General features: G+C 38.0%; 9 protein-coding genes across 9 annotated transcripts; 5 read left to right on the top strand and 4 right to left on the bottom strand.

Annotated features, from left to right (window-relative positions):
* Positions 1–267: 267 nt before the first annotated feature.
* Positions 268–2,073, top strand: B0P05DRAFT_618942 (WD40-repeat-containing domain protein; the record flags this gene model as incomplete). The annotated part of the gene is made up of 4 exons (XM_051583423.1): positions 268–401; positions 519–1,012; positions 1,148–1,729; positions 1,823–2,073. The coding sequence occupies 4 exons, from the start codon at positions 268–270 to the stop codon at positions 1,915–1,917; spliced, it is 1,305 nt and encodes a 434-aa protein (XP_051433056.1). The 3' UTR covers positions 1,918–2,073.
* A 10-nt stretch (positions 2,074–2,083) lies between these two features.
* On the top strand, positions 2,084–2,735 carry B0P05DRAFT_549258 (small nuclear ribonucleoprotein-like protein E). The gene is made up of 5 exons (XM_051579112.1): positions 2,084–2,189; positions 2,240–2,266; positions 2,312–2,374; positions 2,432–2,510; positions 2,566–2,735. Exons 1-5 carry the CDS (start codon positions 2,151–2,153, stop codon positions 2,619–2,621), a joined length of 264 nt encoding a protein of 87 aa, XP_051433055.1. The 5' UTR covers positions 2,084–2,150; the 3' UTR covers positions 2,622–2,735.
* On the bottom strand, positions 2,736–4,712 carry B0P05DRAFT_549255 (sphingosine-1-phosphate lyase). The gene is made up of 5 exons (XM_051579111.1): positions 4,422–4,712; positions 4,194–4,372; positions 3,834–4,148; positions 3,645–3,789; positions 2,736–3,584 (listed from the first exon to the last, which is right to left on the bottom strand). Exons 1-5 carry the CDS (start codon positions 4,617–4,619, stop codon positions 2,778–2,780), a joined length of 1,644 nt encoding a protein of 547 aa, XP_051433054.1. The 5' UTR covers positions 4,620–4,712; the 3' UTR covers positions 2,736–2,777.
* A 204-nt stretch (positions 4,713–4,916) lies between these two features.
* On the bottom strand, positions 4,917–5,327 carry B0P05DRAFT_588875 (uncharacterized protein; the record flags this gene model as incomplete). The annotated part of the gene is made up of 3 exons (XM_051582694.1): positions 4,917–5,173; positions 5,218–5,235; positions 5,288–5,327. The coding sequence occupies 3 exons, from the start codon at positions 5,325–5,327 to the stop codon at positions 4,917–4,919; spliced, it is 315 nt and encodes a 104-aa protein (XP_051433053.1).
* Positions 5,328–5,340: 13 nt separating this feature from the next.
* Positions 5,341–7,271, bottom strand: B0P05DRAFT_549253 (WD40 repeat-containing protein SMU1-like protein). The gene is made up of 5 exons (XM_051579110.1): positions 7,152–7,271; positions 6,690–7,105; positions 6,459–6,646; positions 5,914–6,408; positions 5,341–5,873 (listed from the first exon to the last, which is right to left on the bottom strand). Exons 1-5 carry the CDS (start codon positions 7,175–7,177, stop codon positions 5,472–5,474), a joined length of 1,527 nt encoding a protein of 508 aa, XP_051433052.1. The 5' UTR covers positions 7,178–7,271; the 3' UTR covers positions 5,341–5,471.
* Positions 7,272–7,925: 654 nt separating this feature from the next.
* Positions 7,926–8,640, bottom strand: B0P05DRAFT_549250 (uncharacterized protein). Its single transcript, XM_051579109.1, has one exon. The coding sequence runs from the start codon at positions 8,606–8,608 to the stop codon at positions 8,294–8,296; it is 315 nt and encodes a 104-aa protein (XP_051433051.1). The 5' UTR covers positions 8,609–8,640; the 3' UTR covers positions 7,926–8,293.
* Positions 8,641–9,455: 815 nt separating this feature from the next.
* Positions 9,456–11,490, top strand: B0P05DRAFT_580315 (uncharacterized protein; the record flags this gene model as incomplete). The annotated part of the gene is made up of 2 exons (XM_051582011.1): positions 9,456–9,596; positions 9,640–11,490. 2 exons carry the CDS (start codon positions 9,456–9,458, stop codon positions 11,488–11,490), a joined length of 1,992 nt encoding a protein of 663 aa, XP_051433050.1.
* Positions 11,491–12,217: 727 nt separating this feature from the next.
* On the top strand, positions 12,218–14,347 carry B0P05DRAFT_573116 (uncharacterized protein; the record flags this gene model as incomplete). Its single annotated transcript, XM_051581486.1, has 4 exons — positions 12,218–12,562; positions 12,611–12,734; positions 12,776–13,328; positions 13,504–14,347. 4 exons carry the CDS (start codon positions 12,218–12,220, stop codon positions 14,345–14,347), a joined length of 1,866 nt encoding a protein of 621 aa, XP_051433049.1.
* A 47-nt stretch (positions 14,348–14,394) lies between these two features.
* B0P05DRAFT_588869 (TFIIH subunit Tfb4/p34) lies at positions 14,395–15,471 on the top strand (the record flags this gene model as incomplete). Its single annotated transcript, XM_051582693.1, has 5 exons — positions 14,395–14,419; positions 14,464–14,647; positions 14,687–15,294; positions 15,331–15,367; positions 15,414–15,471. The coding sequence occupies 5 exons, from the start codon at positions 14,395–14,397 to the stop codon at positions 15,469–15,471; spliced, it is 912 nt and encodes a 303-aa protein (XP_051433048.1).
* Between the last annotated feature and the right edge of the window lie 44 nt (positions 15,472–15,515).

The following is a 15,515-nucleotide window of genomic DNA, read 5'->3' as shown; positions in this document are numbered from 1 at the left end:
AATAAAAGAAGAAAAGAAAAGAGGATAGAGAGAAAGAAAGATATCAGAATTCATGGGAGGAAAGATCATAAAAGGGAGGAATCAACATAGGATTTGTATTGTTCAAAAGAGGATTTTTTTTTTTTTACCAATTGAACTGTTTAAAACACAGGCTTGATTGTCTGAGATTCAAATGATGAATGCATCACAAAATAGAGACGACTTTGCTCGCATAAGTTGTCACATGTATCAGTGCATCATTTTACCGTATTTCTCACCTCTTTGAAAATGCAAATAACCAAGCAAAATTTGATTGATATCCCACAACCACAACCACAACAGTCAAAGACGTTGGCTTGTCATATTAAGAAGGATGAACTGGTGAGGCTGATGCTTCAAACACTTTATGATCTTGGCTATAGGTAATTCACAAGGCGTTTTATAAGTATTGATAAAGTCAATAGTGATGCTGCCAATGCATTAGAAACAGAGTCAGGTATTTCTCTAGAGTCAGATATCATATTGCAATTCAGAACTAGCATCCTTCAAGGTCAGTGGCAGATTGCAGAAAGCCTTTTACCTCAGATTCCTTTTCTATTCCCTACCCATGTTCCCAAAGTACAGTTCTTGATTCGTCAACAAAAGTTCTTGGAGCTTTTAGAGCAGTCAGAAACCATGAAAGCATTGCATGTTCTTCGCACTGAGATAACACCCTTAGGACAGAATACAGACAGACTTCACTTACTTACCAGTTTGGTGCTCTGTAGTTCTATTGAAGACGTGATGCAACAAGCCTCTTGGGATGGCACAAAGGGTACTTCTCGAGAACAATTACTGAACCAGATACAGCACCACATTGATCCAGCTGCCATGATACCAAAACAAAGACTGCTTGAACTGATCAATCAATCTCTTGAATGGCAAAAACGATCTTGTCTCTACCATAATCCTAGGCAAGGCACTGAATTCTCCTTGTTCTCTGACCATATGTGCGACAAATCATTATTTCCTACACATACGATCCATGTCTTGCGTGGACATACAGACGAAATCTGGCATGTTGCTTATTCTCATGACGGCAAGCATTTGGCCAGTGTGTCTAAAGACAAGACATGCATCATATGGAACATGGAGACATTTTGCCAAGTTCAGTCTTTCAAGAGTGAAGTCAGTGGCTCTTATTGTGCTTGGTCTCCTGATGATTCACGCTTGCTTGTGTGCGGTACTGATTTTGCACTTCGGTTATGGGATCCTTTTAGCGGTATTTTATTACACACATTTTCATTCCATAAGGACCAAGTGACAAGTTGTGTGTGGATAGATCACCAGCATTTTATCTCGGGTGCTTGTGATAAAGTACTCTGTCTCTGGAACAGTAATTCAACTGCACCTCATGCTCAGCCTATCACTCGCTGGCCAGTACACAGAACAACAGATATGAAATTATCTACAGATGGCAAGCGATTTGTGACCATTGGACTTGACAAGACCATCAGTATTTATGAGGTAGAAGGATTGCGTATCTTAGAGACAGCCAAGATCCAAGAAGAAGGTGTGATTACTTCATTGACATTGACCAAAGACGGGAAATATGCTCTTGTCAATGTTCAGGATGTGCAGGAGTTGCATTTATGGGATTTAGATAAACAACAAATTGTTCACAAATATTCAGGACAGAAGCAAATCACTTATATTATTCGATCGACTTTAGGTGGTCATAATGAATCCTTTGTGTTAAGTGGCAGTGAAGGTAAATAAGCAAACCAAGACGACTTGACTTATTGAATAGACAACCGTGTCTATATCTGGAGTCGAGATCATGAAACTCTATTAGAAGAATTAGAAGGTCATGAAAATACAGTCAATTGTGTCAGTTGGTGTCCAATTGAACCTATGCAGTTTGTTTCTGCTAGTGATGACCATACCATTCGAGTGTAAGTATTCTTATTAAAAAAGACTCATGATTTACTTGTCTATATAATTAGGTGGGGAGCAGCAGATAGTCTCCAAGACGATATAGTGATGGAATAAGCGTCTCTAATAAACAGCATCTGGCTTGAGCATTTTGCCTCATCGACTGGGTTTTAATTACCTTGAGACTTCGTTTTTCTTTTTTTTTTTTTTTTTCGTTTCTTTCTTGTTTCTTTCTTTTTCGTGATAGTGTATACAAGATGTCTTCCAAAGTGCAAAAGATTATGGTTCAACCCATTGTGAGTTGAAATGAATAACGCGTTCATAAAAACTAACACTGTACTCATAGAATCTGATTTTCAGATACCTTCAAAACGTAATGTCAAGTATTGGTATTCACATACTTACACTTTCTCTATAGAAATCCAGAGTTCAGATTTGGTTGTTTGACAAGAGTGATTTGAGAATTGAAGGACAAATTATTGTAAGCCAAAAAAAAAAAAAAGAAAAAAAAAGTTTATGGCTTACGCGTTAATTATAGGGTTTTGATGAATTCATGAACTTGGTTCTTGAAAGTGCTGAAGAAGTCGACATCAAGAACAATACGCGCGTCAAAGTTGGTAAGTCAGAAAGGCAGTATAAATCATGTGTTGATGATCTGTTTTTTTTTGTTAGGCCGTCTCTTGTTAAAGGGTGATAACATTACTCTGATACAAGGTGTTGAAAACTAAAAGAAAAAAAAAGAGCAGATTTATATACGGAAATGACCAGCCAACACAACATTGTATTTAGATCAAAGCACAGTGTATGTGTATATATATATCTATTTACAGACGCCAGATTGTTGATCGAATAAATCATTGTTCTCTTTTATTTATAAATTGTCATTAAGCCTTGTAGAGTAAATCCAAGAAACCAGCAGCTACATCATCCACAATAGTTTTATCAGGAACACTAGCAGCTGTACCATAAATAGCAGCAGTAGAACCACTGCCAGAAGAAGGATCTTCCACAAGGCCCTGAACACATGCTTTCAAATCTTGAACAAACAATTCAGCACTCTTGGCCCAAGGTAAAGTGACCGAGATATGGAGACCAGAAGGGTTTTGAAGTGCGCTTAGATTCCATCCACGGGCGGAGAGTTTATCGCCTACATCGTAAATGTTGAGTGGTTCATTCGCACCAAAGGCAAGCACAGGGCCAATGGGTTCACCCTTGACATGGAGTTGAGGAATGGAACGCACACCAGCTTCCATGATGCGACGAGCACCAATTATTTTCTTACAGGCATCAAGATAACCATCATGGCCCATATGCATAAGAGCAGCCCAACAGCCTGCAATAAGAGCACCAGGACGTGAGCCAGCAATACTAGGGGAAGCATAAATGCCACCTGTCCATTGAGAGTACAAAAAGTATTGGTATTTTCTGATTTGACTGTTGCGATACATGATAATAGAAGAACCTTTGGCTGCAAATCCATACTTGTGTGTATCACAAGAAATAGAAGTGACACCTTCAACACGGAAATCAAAATCCGTCGTAGGGAAACCAGCCTTTTCAAGGAAAGGCATAATAAAACTGCCGAGACAGCAGTCCACATGAAGGCCAATGTTATATTTTTTGGCTATTTTACCCAATGCAACAATGTCATCCGCAATACCATGAGGGAAGTTCACTGCTGAACCTGCAATCTAGAGAAGAGAGAGCACACAGTCAGTTAGTTGTTGTTAACATAAAGACGCGTTGTTTACCATCACTGTGTTCTTTGTGATAGCTCTTTCTAGTTTCTTGATATCCACTTTCAATGTTACTGGGTCAATAGGAACAGTAACAAGTTTGATTTTGAAATAATAAGCTGCCTTCATAAAGGCCGCATGAATAGTTTCAGGAACAACCCTATACGTTGTAAATACAATCGAAAAGATGGTTCATACACTTACATTTCAGGGTGATGAATACTCTTCAGGTCTTTATACATGTCACGATACGTTTTACAGGCCATTAAAATACTTTCTGTGCCGCCACTTGTCATGGTACCACAGCCTGTAGCGGGTGCATGATACATGTTGAGCACCATGGCTACTGATTCAGCTTCCATACGACGAATGCCAGGGAAGATTTCGGGATGAAGAGGATTTGCAATAGCAAAGATCTTGTAGGCTTCAGCCAAAATACGAGTCAAGTCTTCACCTCCATGGTAAATCGAACCAGACACTTTTCCTCCTGCCCAGTCAGCAGCCTTAAGGGAGTGGAATCTAGACCCAACATTTCAGTTTGACACATTCTTTAGAACAACTTACTTTTTCAGGGATGCCATAACTTGTTCCTCGGTCAAACCTTTGGAGGGCAGTACAGTATGATGATCAAGTCCGACTTCTTTCGACATCATGGATTGTTCCATCTCTGTCAAGACAGATCCTAATTCCTTATTGATTTTCTCTTGAACAGCAGGAATACGGCGTAGTTGTTTGAATACCATCTATTCATTTTAAGACGACCATGCTAATGTATACCCTCTCAAGACTTACCTTCAGAATGTGTGCCTTGAGGTCCATCAAGGCTCGAGAAGGACCACCTACCAAGACATGATTGTATAGCTTTGACCAATAGTTGAACAAGACACAGACAAACACAATGTTTTTAATATGCTTGAGATAACGACTATCCAACACATGAGTCGTCAATTGAGTGAACTTTATTAAGGCAGCAGAAGAGTTTGAAGACATGATAAAGAGAAAGAGAAAAGAAGAAAAAAAAAGAATGAAAAGGGTTTATAATGATGGAGGATCTATTTAAACTTCCGCTCAGATGTTTTTTTTCTGTAAGCTTTTTTTTCACCTAATATGGACAATACAATGTAGTTTATTAAAGCCATTTTTTCCCCTTTTAAAGAACATCCACATTTGAGATCCTTAAAACGGTATGTGTTTGCTTGTGTTCAATCGTACGCTTGTAGTTCTTTCTTCTCTTCTTCTTTACAATTTGGATGAGTTTGCTCTTGGTATGTTCAATGACTGTAGCACTTATGTCAAATACGTTCTCGGGATATAGGGTGATCCCTTTAAGGTGTAATCTTTGGATCCAAGCTCACGGACCTTGTCTAATTTAAGCACATCGCCTACTTTAACGTCCTTTAAGCGGTTGACAATCACTTTATCATTTTTTGTAATCAAAAAGGGGCGACCGGCAATCTCGGCAACTGCATAGTAACGCAACTGGTCACGAAGTTTTTGAATATTAGCTGAATCTACTGCTGAGGTTTGAACTTGGCGTACGCTATCTAAAAGAAGATGTCAATGTCATTCTTTTTGATATATACTTTACTTGTGTTCAAAGTAGACACTATCATAGAAAGAATAAGTACATTTGTGTTTGATTTTTTGTTGATAGTTACCTCCAACTGATCGAAACCCTCTTAATAAAGTGGAGAACATGGTGTTGATGGAGAAAAAAAAAGAACAGGGTAATTTTTTCTTACTTTAGAGCTGAGACAAACAAACAGGGCAGCTGTGTGACTCTATTTTTTGTCGTCACAAAAGGGTAGAGCATGTCATGATAAATTCATGCAATCAATGTCTTTATTTTGGTTTATACAGATACACACGTCTTTTTTCATTATTGACAGCAACAATGTTTGAATAAGGGTGGCTTGATAGACCAATAACTTCTTCCTCGCATACTTTTGTTTGACCAATCCATTGACCTGAAGCCAAGCTAAAGCAATACAGGATAGAGTCTTCAGATACCATATAGAGTAAGCCACCTTGATGGGAGAGGGTACCTGCAATAAACTTGGTAGATTCAGTAGTCTGAATTGATTTGATGGTCTCCCCTTGCATGTTCAATACGTGTGCTTTATGGCCTGCATGTATCACCATAAATTCTAGAGGACTGTTTGGTATAGACAATGCTTGTTGTACTTTCATGCCTTCTTCTGGTTTGACACTATAGAGACAAGCACCTGTTGTAACATCCCAAATCTAAAGAAATCAATACTTTGGATATTGAACACTGCCTTACCTTGACTGTTTCATCACTACTAGCACTGATGATTTGTGTATTGTCTAGATTGTACATGACTGAATTGACAAAAGAAGTATGTCCTTCAAACGATTGGACCATGTTTCCAGATTTAATATGGTGGATCTTGATGGAACTGTCAAAACTACAGCTGAGGATATGGCTTGCATCTTTATTGAAACTGACACAGGTGACACCTTGACTATGAGCAGGGGAAAATCGCCTTGTACAGAATCCTGTCTGTAGTTTCCAAATGGCTATTTTACCATCTGTAGAGCCTGAAGCTAATGATTCACTGTCTGTGCTAAACGCTAAACAAAGCACAGCTTGATCCATGGTCATCAGGTTTTCTTCTGCTTGATATTTTAGGTCTTTTCTTAGTTTGCCATTTGTATAGTTCCAGACTTCAATAAACCCATCCACTGAGCCAGACACGAGATATAATCCATTGGGTGAAAATGCAGTACATTCAGCATACGTGTTCTTGCCTGGTAACTAAAGATAGACACATTAAGCGATACAATCTTTACTAAGCATATGTATACCTTGATTTGCAAATAAGCTTCATCAGCATAAGCTTCTTCTTCTGTAGGTTGTAATTGATCTGCATTACGAAACAGATCAAATGTGGCATCCATCGGCAATAAACCTTGATGTTGTTGCCATTTCACACAATCTTCCAACAAATGCATTAAGCGAGAAGGTTCTACAACAGTGACTTCACTAGCAAGACCTATCGTGGTTTAATCAACCATCTAAACAGATCATCTTCTTACCTGCAGCAATCATGTTTCGTTTTTTTTCTTTTGTCATGCCTTGCGGATAGTTATCTCTAGGATCAAAAGCAGATCGCGACAAGACATGTTCTAATCTCAAATAGCGTTCAGGATATCTTTGTTTGAGTAGAAACATGGGTTCTGTTTGTCGAAGCAGTGTGCGTGCAGCACCTAGTTCACGCATCTCGGCTAATTCCAGTACTATCTGTTCATAGAGATCCATCAGTTTTCGCGGTGGAATTCGTAAATCAGCGACGCGTTTCAACACAATATCCCATGCACCTCGTTTGATCTCTTGAATAAACGCTTCTTTGTTTTCAAGTGTGTTTATTTTGATGGTTGTTTCCGATTCCAACGTAGAAGCTGCTTCATTATAGTCGTTTTCTTTAAGAAACTGGAGTATAAGACGAATCACGCTATCAGAAGCATGAGTGTAAAAAAGACGCGACACAAGTGGCTTACTCTTCAGACTCTATCTCGATAGACATGATGAAAAAGAAGGGATGTGTGTATTCAAACACAGCTTATGTTGAGTTTTTTTTTTTTTTATATGAAAGTCTATTGTTTGCCGCACGAACGAATAATGATACACTATTTAGTGAAAATAGACATGAGGCACGTTTCTTTTTTAGTTTCAATGACCGAAACTACTAAAAAAAAAATAGACAATAAGGATCGGTATCGATTGCAATTGCAAGCGATACGACTTGTAATCATCTCCAAGACAATTGTTATAGGCTTATTTATATGTTCACTTATAAAAAAAGGAGGTAGTTCAGCCTATGGTTTAAAAGAGATACGGTCATTGAATATCTTGTACGTGTTGAGGAAGGGCCACATTGTTAATTGATGTCATGATGATCCTGTGTTATCTTCTTTTTTCTCATTCAATTTTGGCCAAGAAATTTTGTGTTTCCCCTTTAGAGATGGACAATAAAAAAGGTAGCACAGAAACTAGTTCACCAATTAAGAAGGATGGGAAAACCATGTATCACTTGCACACAAAAAAAAAAGAAAAAACACAATGCATATAATATATGGTATGGTTTCAGAAAAAAATAAGATTACATTACAGGAGAGAATATACTAACAAAATAATAAATTATATAAATTTTTGTGTCTAAAAATGATATCATCTTTAGATCAAGGCAGCAACGACGGCACCGGCGACAGCGGCAACACCAACAGCAGCAACGTTCTTGTTACCAGCAGAGGTGTTGGAGGCAGCAGGGGAGACAGCGGAAGAAGCAGCGGAAGAAGCAGCGGAAGAAGCAGCAGAGGCAGCGCTAGAAGCAGCAGCAGAGGCAGAAGAAGCGACTGAAGTGGCGGCAGAGGCGGCAGAAGAAGCAGCGGAAGAAGCAGAAGTGGCAATGCTGGAAGCAGAAGTAGCGGCTTCAGAGGAAGCAGCGGCACTGGAGGAAGCAGCAGCAGAGCTGGAACCAGCAGCAGAGGAAGAAGCTATACACATAAAGTATAAGTTACCTTTGGCAATGACACCATTCAAGTCAACTTACCACCACCAGTAGCGGCTTGGATAGTGAAGAAGGGAGTGTAAGAAACGTTAGGGGATTGACCGAAAGAGAGAGCATCTATACAATGCCATTTTAGAGATCCAATTGATAAACGCACAATCTATACTTACAGTCAGTACCGGCAGGGATGGAAGCATCGACATTCCAGGCATAAGAACCCTTGGAAGCATCAACATTGGTGGCAATGTTAGCAACAGTGGTAAGGGCAGAAGCTTGACCCTTACGGAGGTCAATGGTAGAGATAGTGCCAGAGACAGGAGCCCAGACAATTTGAGTGGTGCTACCAGCAGTAACAACTTGGTTAGTGGTAGGTTGGCTAGAGACAATGTTTTGAGCAGAGACAACAGAGGCAGCAATGGCAGCAATGGCAGCAATGACGGACTTCATTTTGTTAGAATTGAAAGATAAACAAAGAAAAAAGTTTTCAATTGCGCGAATTTTGAAAGGTTTATATACCTTGATGAGAAATCGTGTACAACAATAGAAAGTGCCACCCTAGTCAAGAAAAAAAGAAAGTGGAGCTTCAAGTTCTTCCCGGAAAATCGTAACACAAAAAGGTATTTTTAAAATCAAGAAAGTTGCCTAATGATGATAGGGAAAACAACCAATCAATTGTGTAATGTGATTTTAAAGACACACAAAATACATTTCTTGTGGCTCTATTTAACATTTACTTATTTTAATAAATAAACATCAGTTCTATATACTTTTATGTCATTTGAAGGTATTACATATTTCATGTGCACCTTAATGCCCTGAGAAAGGCCTTTTTTTTTCGAGAATGCAAAAAAAAAAAGTTTGGTCTTCCGCCGCAAGTTAGATTTAAAATGGCAAGTTAATTTTTCATCAGAGCGTTTGCCTTAGGTTGATAAAAAAAAAAAGAAAAAGGTAAGCACTGCTTTTTTTGATATATATATATATATATATATCTCAAACAAGTTCCCTTCAGTTACAGATGCATGAAAAGATAAACATAAATGCACACTTTCTTACATGCACGCACACCATTCTTTTTTTTTTTTTTTTTTTTTTTTTTTTTTTTTTCAAGAAAAACTAGGGCGGGGCAAGTTTTTTTATATTAATTTTTCATAAGCCCACCTTGTAACCCACCTTTTTCTTTCTTTTTTTTTCTCTTTTTTTTTTTTTTTTCTTATAGATACTTGCTCTCTGTATAATGGGCACAGATATATTAGCAGAAGTACTGACCACCCACTTACCTCAGGCAGAGGGTACTATGCAAACACAATATGAAGAAACAGCTAGTTTATTTGAACAAGAATTTACAGAACAAGATGTCTTGCCTTTCCTATTACAGGCACAAGACATGGTAGCCAAACTAGAATCTAGAGTAGTTGAACTAGAAAACGATTTATCTGTAAGTCTTATTTTTACTTTTGAACAAAGCTAAATGTTGATAGACAATTCACCGTAAATACGAACACGATAGAAGGGAATGGCTTGTCGGTCTATCTCAAAAAGATCAATATATTGCATACCTTTCTAGTAAACTTCAAAAAGCAGAATTCAATAACAAAGAAACCATCGTTTTACTTTCTGATTTTATGACAACAAACACACTTGATGAGAACATCAAATCCACCATCACTTTATGCTTAAATTACCTTAGACAAACAGAACCTTCTGAACCACAGCATAAAATAACAGTCGACAGCAGCGATGATGATCTGGAAGAAGGAGAGCTTGAACGCCGGCAAGCTGCCGTGACTGAGTGGAGACGTGCTGACATACCAGACAGTTCTTCAACAGCATGTGATCATGAAGAAGAGCCTCTCAATCTGATGGATGGACTCTCTTCACTCTCTTCTTCTTCCACTACTTCTTCTCATGTGGTTCATACAAAATCTGTATCTTCCATGACTTCACCACCTACTACATATGCTGTTCATGATGAAGATACTAGTTTTTGCTCCAATTGTAAACAACTTTTGTCTCAGCTTGATTCTCAAGTCGAGAGACAGGCTTATTTGAAACGAGATCTTAGTTCACTCGCTTCCGCTTTAGCAGAAGAAGAAGACATGAGGGCCTCTGTTGAACAGGACAAAGAAGCTTTAGAGGAAGATGTTGCTGATATTACATCTGCTTTATTCTCCGCTCTGAATCAAATCTTAATGGACGAAGTAACAGACAGAGATGGACTGGTCCAAATCAATCGTGAAACCAATGGCAAGTTGGTCCAAGTCTTGGATGCTTGGGATACCCGAGACGCAAGATTAAAGCAGGTCAAGGGTTTATTGGTCGAACTTGATTCTGCAGTCCATACGAGTGCCCATGTAAGCCATACCATGTCACATCGTTACTCTCAACCACCGATGAATGCCACTCTTTCTCGCTTCACTTCCCGATCCAGTACCAGCAGTGGAAGCCACCCCTTACGGTACTCAATAGACCAGCCCTCTCCAGTCGACACCAACACGATCCGTATTGATGGCTTTATTCTATCCGAGTTCCAGCAGCACATGAAGGCAGTAACTGAAAGCAAAACGCTCTCCATTCCCGCCACACCTTTCGTGAAACGTGTGATGACTGAAGATGTTGAGCCTTGTTTGTTTTTTCAACAATCTCAAGGTTGGTGGAAATCGCCTTGGTTTAAAAAGAAGCTTTTGGATGCTATCTCGAAAAACAAGTGCGAGATTCAAGGATGGCATGATGCTTATTCAACCTATACTTCTTCCTCCACATCGCCTTCTGCCAGTCATATCTCTACCAGCTCTCAACAGAGTAGCAGTGCTCCTATGCCACCCAAGGTCAAGTGCGCCTGTTGTAATATTCTTCGTGTCTGTGAATTCAAAATGCGTCTGCCTATTCCAAATACAGCAAGACCTCAACAACAACAACAACAACAACAAAAGCAACAGCCTTGGTTGCCTATCGATCGATTCTGTCGTGACAGATTGATTGCTGTTTGTGGATACTTTAGTTTCATGTCCCATCTGAAACTATTGACCTCCTCTCCCTTATTAAGCATTTTTAAACAAGTCATGCAGCATAGAAGAAAAATGACATTGGCCAGAGTAGGCTCAATTGGTCTATTTGAAGAAGACGAAGAAGTCGATACCAGAAGACTGAGTTCTTCCTCAACTTGTTCATCCAAACGAAGATCTTATCAACAACAAAGACGTTCAAGAAGAAATAGAGAAAGTCTTGTTTTGGATCATTCAGGTAGTGGCAGCGATACTGCAAGTGTCGTCAGTGTCAGTGATTTACAAGGTTTGGAAGGTTCTCAAGCTCAGATTGTGATTGTCCATTAATCGGATGACTTCCGGTTTTCTCGAAATATATATATATATACCAAAACATACATTCATTATACATAGTCACTCCTTTCTTTCTCTCTTCTTCTTCTTTTTTTTTCATATTCCCAAATACAAACATATATGAATTCCCCCTCCCCTTTTTTTATAAATATACCACCTTAATGTGATAGAAATAAAACAAGAAAAAGAAATTACGAAGCTATGTGATCATGTTTCTGTAATGCAACGATACACAGCAATAGTCTGATGTGCAACCATCCACAGGAAGAGAAAGAGAGCGTAGTTTGAATGATGTGTATGTCATTTCAAATGGGTGAATAGATAAATGGTATTTCTTAAATGTTACACTTTTTTTTTTCTGTATCATATACACACATAAACCTGTTTATCAGGTCATATGCATATTAAACACAAGTCCCAAAAATAATAGACAATGGATTTTATTTTATCTATTCTATTCTTATTCGAGAGTAAAAAGACATAAACAACCCCTTTGGGCATAAGAACTCTATTGTATTTTGCATAAGAACCGAGTTAGAGATAAAAGCGTTTGTTACTCTTTAGATACAATATTTTGAATGAATAGCTTAGTATTATACGATACACTCCAAGTTCTTATTTATGCCCTGTCTCAATAAAAATAAAAATAAAAACCCAGCCATGTTTAATAATAAAGGGATTTTATTTTTATATATATATATATATATATCTTTTTTTAAACATGAGTTCCTTTGCTGTGCCTCAACCAACTTCAAGTCGTAAACTATCAAAAAGAAAAAGACATCTCGAAGAAATTTCTGATGGACCCGATGATCAACCTACATCACGCGATGCATCTGGTAAAGAAAAAAAAAAAAAGAAAATTTACTTGTCCCATTCATATCCTGTAGACGAAGATAACACAGATACTTCTATTCCAGTCGCAAAAATCAAGGACGAATTTGCCCTTAATGTCAAAAGACAACGTCAAACAGGCCCTACTATTTCTTCTACCAGTGATGAAGAATATGATATGGTTGCTCTTCCTGAAGGTATTGAAGAACAATATGGCTTCAAAATCAATCCTGTTAGTATGTGTTGTTGGTATATGTGTTGTACTCATTCACGCCAATAGCCTCCTGTTGGAAGACCTGTTCGTATTTACTGTGATGGTATTTATGACTTATTTCATTTTGGACATGCCAAAGCATTAGAACAAGCCAAGAAGGCTTTTCCTAATGTCTATTTACTTGTTGGAGGTAAGTCTATTAAGATAAGCCTATGTTCTTAAGGTGTATAGTCTGTAGTGATCTAGAAACCCATAAGCGTAAAGGAAAGACAGTCATGACTGATGTTGAACGATATGAAGCTGTTCGCCACTGTAAATGGGTTGATCAAGTCATTGAATCAGCACCTTGGACTGTCACAAAAGAATTCCTTGATCTTCACCAAATAGATTATGTTGCGCATGATGCAGAACCCTACCAGTCAACTGAATCAGGTGATGTCTATGCCTTTGTCAAACAACAAGGTCGTTTCTTCCCTACAGAGCGAACAGAGGGTATCTCTACCTCAGACTTGATTACTCGTATTGTGCGTGATTACGATGCTTATTTAAGAAGAAATCTAGAAAGAGGTGTGACAGCAAAAGAACTGAATATTTCATTCTTAAAAGAAAGAAAGATCAAGACCAAGAAATCCATTCAGGATTTAAGAAAGACTATCAAGACAGCCATCAATGACACCATGCTTTTATGGGAAGACAAGAGTCATGATTTTATTCGAGGATTTAGTGGTGTGTTTGGAGCTGAAGATGTGGTAGATAAAATATGGAAATATCGCAACCGTAACAGGTTGATGTCAGATAGTGTTGAAAGCAGTCGTGCCAGTAGTCGAATTCAATCTGAAGAAGAAGAAAATGATGATGAAGAAGAAGAACATAGTCAAAAAAACAAAGTATAAATAAACAATAGCCCTCTTTTTCTTTTTCTTTCTCTTTTTTATGTTTGATTACTACTATTATTATAGACAACCATATACTTGGTGGAATGGTCCATACAGACAAGAACATACTGGTGTCTATCACAACCCAGTCTATGGTCCTTTACAAGATACAGCATTAAGAGCATCTTATAAACAATCATCCGTGCCATTACCCTTCAATCAGCCATGGCCATCTCAACCCTTGATGATGTTCGATCCCATGATGTACCATATTCTAGGCACTTGTACAACAGATCCAGTCCCCATGATACAACCTTATTTAAAGCCTACTGCTCTAGATTCTAAGCAGAATATAGCAGAACAAGAACCTAAGGAACAAGAACCTAAGGAACAAGAACCTAAGGAACAAGAACCTAAGGAACAAGAAGAACAAAAAGTACCTATTCAATGGATAAGAAAAAGACGTTCTTTGATGGAAAATGTACTGGACTCATTTTCGCTCTTCAATGATCAGCATGTATCATTTTTATTGAATACATCATCGTCTATATCAGATGAAACTAAATCATTGGATCAAAAGCTGCCTAAAAGACTGTCTAGAAAAGCAACTGTACTACGCAATCGTCAATACATTTGGTGCTATCGACCTCAAAAAGAAGAAAATACATCATGGACAGCATTTGATATCAAAAATCAGACAAAACTGGATAAGCAGCATGCTTTACTTGTATCAAAAGTACAGCAGAATGAACAAACTATAGATCCAGGCATTATTCTTAGTAAACAATCTCCATTGGCTGGACAAGTCATGATTTCCTTAAGCACAGGGAAAGCATACTGTATGAATGATAGTAGTGTGATTTATGATGTTGCTTATTTACCTTCTCAATCAAATGCCTTGGTTGCCTCAACCTACATGGTTAAATAGCTTATGGAAGCGACAATTTATTTCCTTTTTTTTTTTTTTAATAAAAAATGAAAGATCTCGTAGTCACTGAAGGTATCTTCCTTTCTTGATTCTTACTGTATAACTTAGACATCTAGATGACTCCAATTTGCTTGTGATTGTACTCGACACAAATCCTTTTGCTTGGAATGAATCCTCGAAAGCACAAGTCCCACTCTCACTTGATAACGCGTTAAATCAGATCTTGATCTTTATCAACGCTCATTTAGCACTTAAATACAATAACAAAGTAGCTGTGATTGCAAGTCATGTAGGGCAAAGGTAAGTGATAGATCATTGACGGATGATTGAGATGATTAGTAAAATAGTCTATCCTTTACCTGACAATCAAGAACCCACCATGAGTGTGAATGGCAATAAGCGTAATGCCAATGTCTATCCACACTTTCAAGTAGTGACAGATCAAATCGTATCGAATCTACAGAAACTATTGTCAGACACAGATACAGAATTCTTAAAGCAAGATATGGGTCTATCTACAGCCATGACAGGTGCATTGTCTGTTGCCCTCTGTTATATTCATCGTGTGATGAAGATGGATGATGAAGGTCATATTAAACCAAGAATACTTGTGTTGTCTGTATCGTCTGATTCAGCCTATCAGTATATTCCATTGATGAACTGTATTTTCTCTGCTCAAAAGGCAGCCATTCCTTTAGATGTGTGTAAAATATATGGAGAAGAAACAGCTTTTCTTCAACAGGCATCGAATATTACGGGTGGTGTCTATATCAAAGTAGAGAATCCACAGGCACTACTGGAGTATTTGATGATGGCATTCTTACCAGATAGGCATGCACGTCACTATTTAAATTTACCTAGTCAAGATCAAGTAGATTATCGAGCTGCTTGTTTCTGTCATAAGAAGATTGTGGATATTGGTTATGTGTGTTCAGTGTGTTTATCAAGTAAGTCACATCATATATATTGGCTAATCACATCAGTCTTTTGTAAATGGTCCCCTGTATGTTCTACTTGCAAGTAAGTACTATCATCATCATCACCTATTCTCTAACAATAATCCTAGAACCAAGTTTGCTTTTAGACCAATGGCTGCATCGAATTCAAAATTGACAAGGAAATAGGTTTGGCTAGATATGATTGGCTAGAATAAGCATATGAATATAAA

This window comes from Gilbertella persicaria (assembly GCF_025201335.1).
Source record: "Gilbertella persicaria strain CBS 190.32 chromosome Unknown B0P05scaffold_30, whole genome shotgun sequence".
In the NCBI taxonomy this organism is placed as follows: domain Eukaryota; kingdom Fungi; phylum Mucoromycota; class Mucoromycetes; order Mucorales; family Choanephoraceae; genus Gilbertella; species Gilbertella persicaria.
Note: the sequence above shows the minus strand (reverse complement) of the source record. Positions and strands in the feature narration are given on the sequence as shown.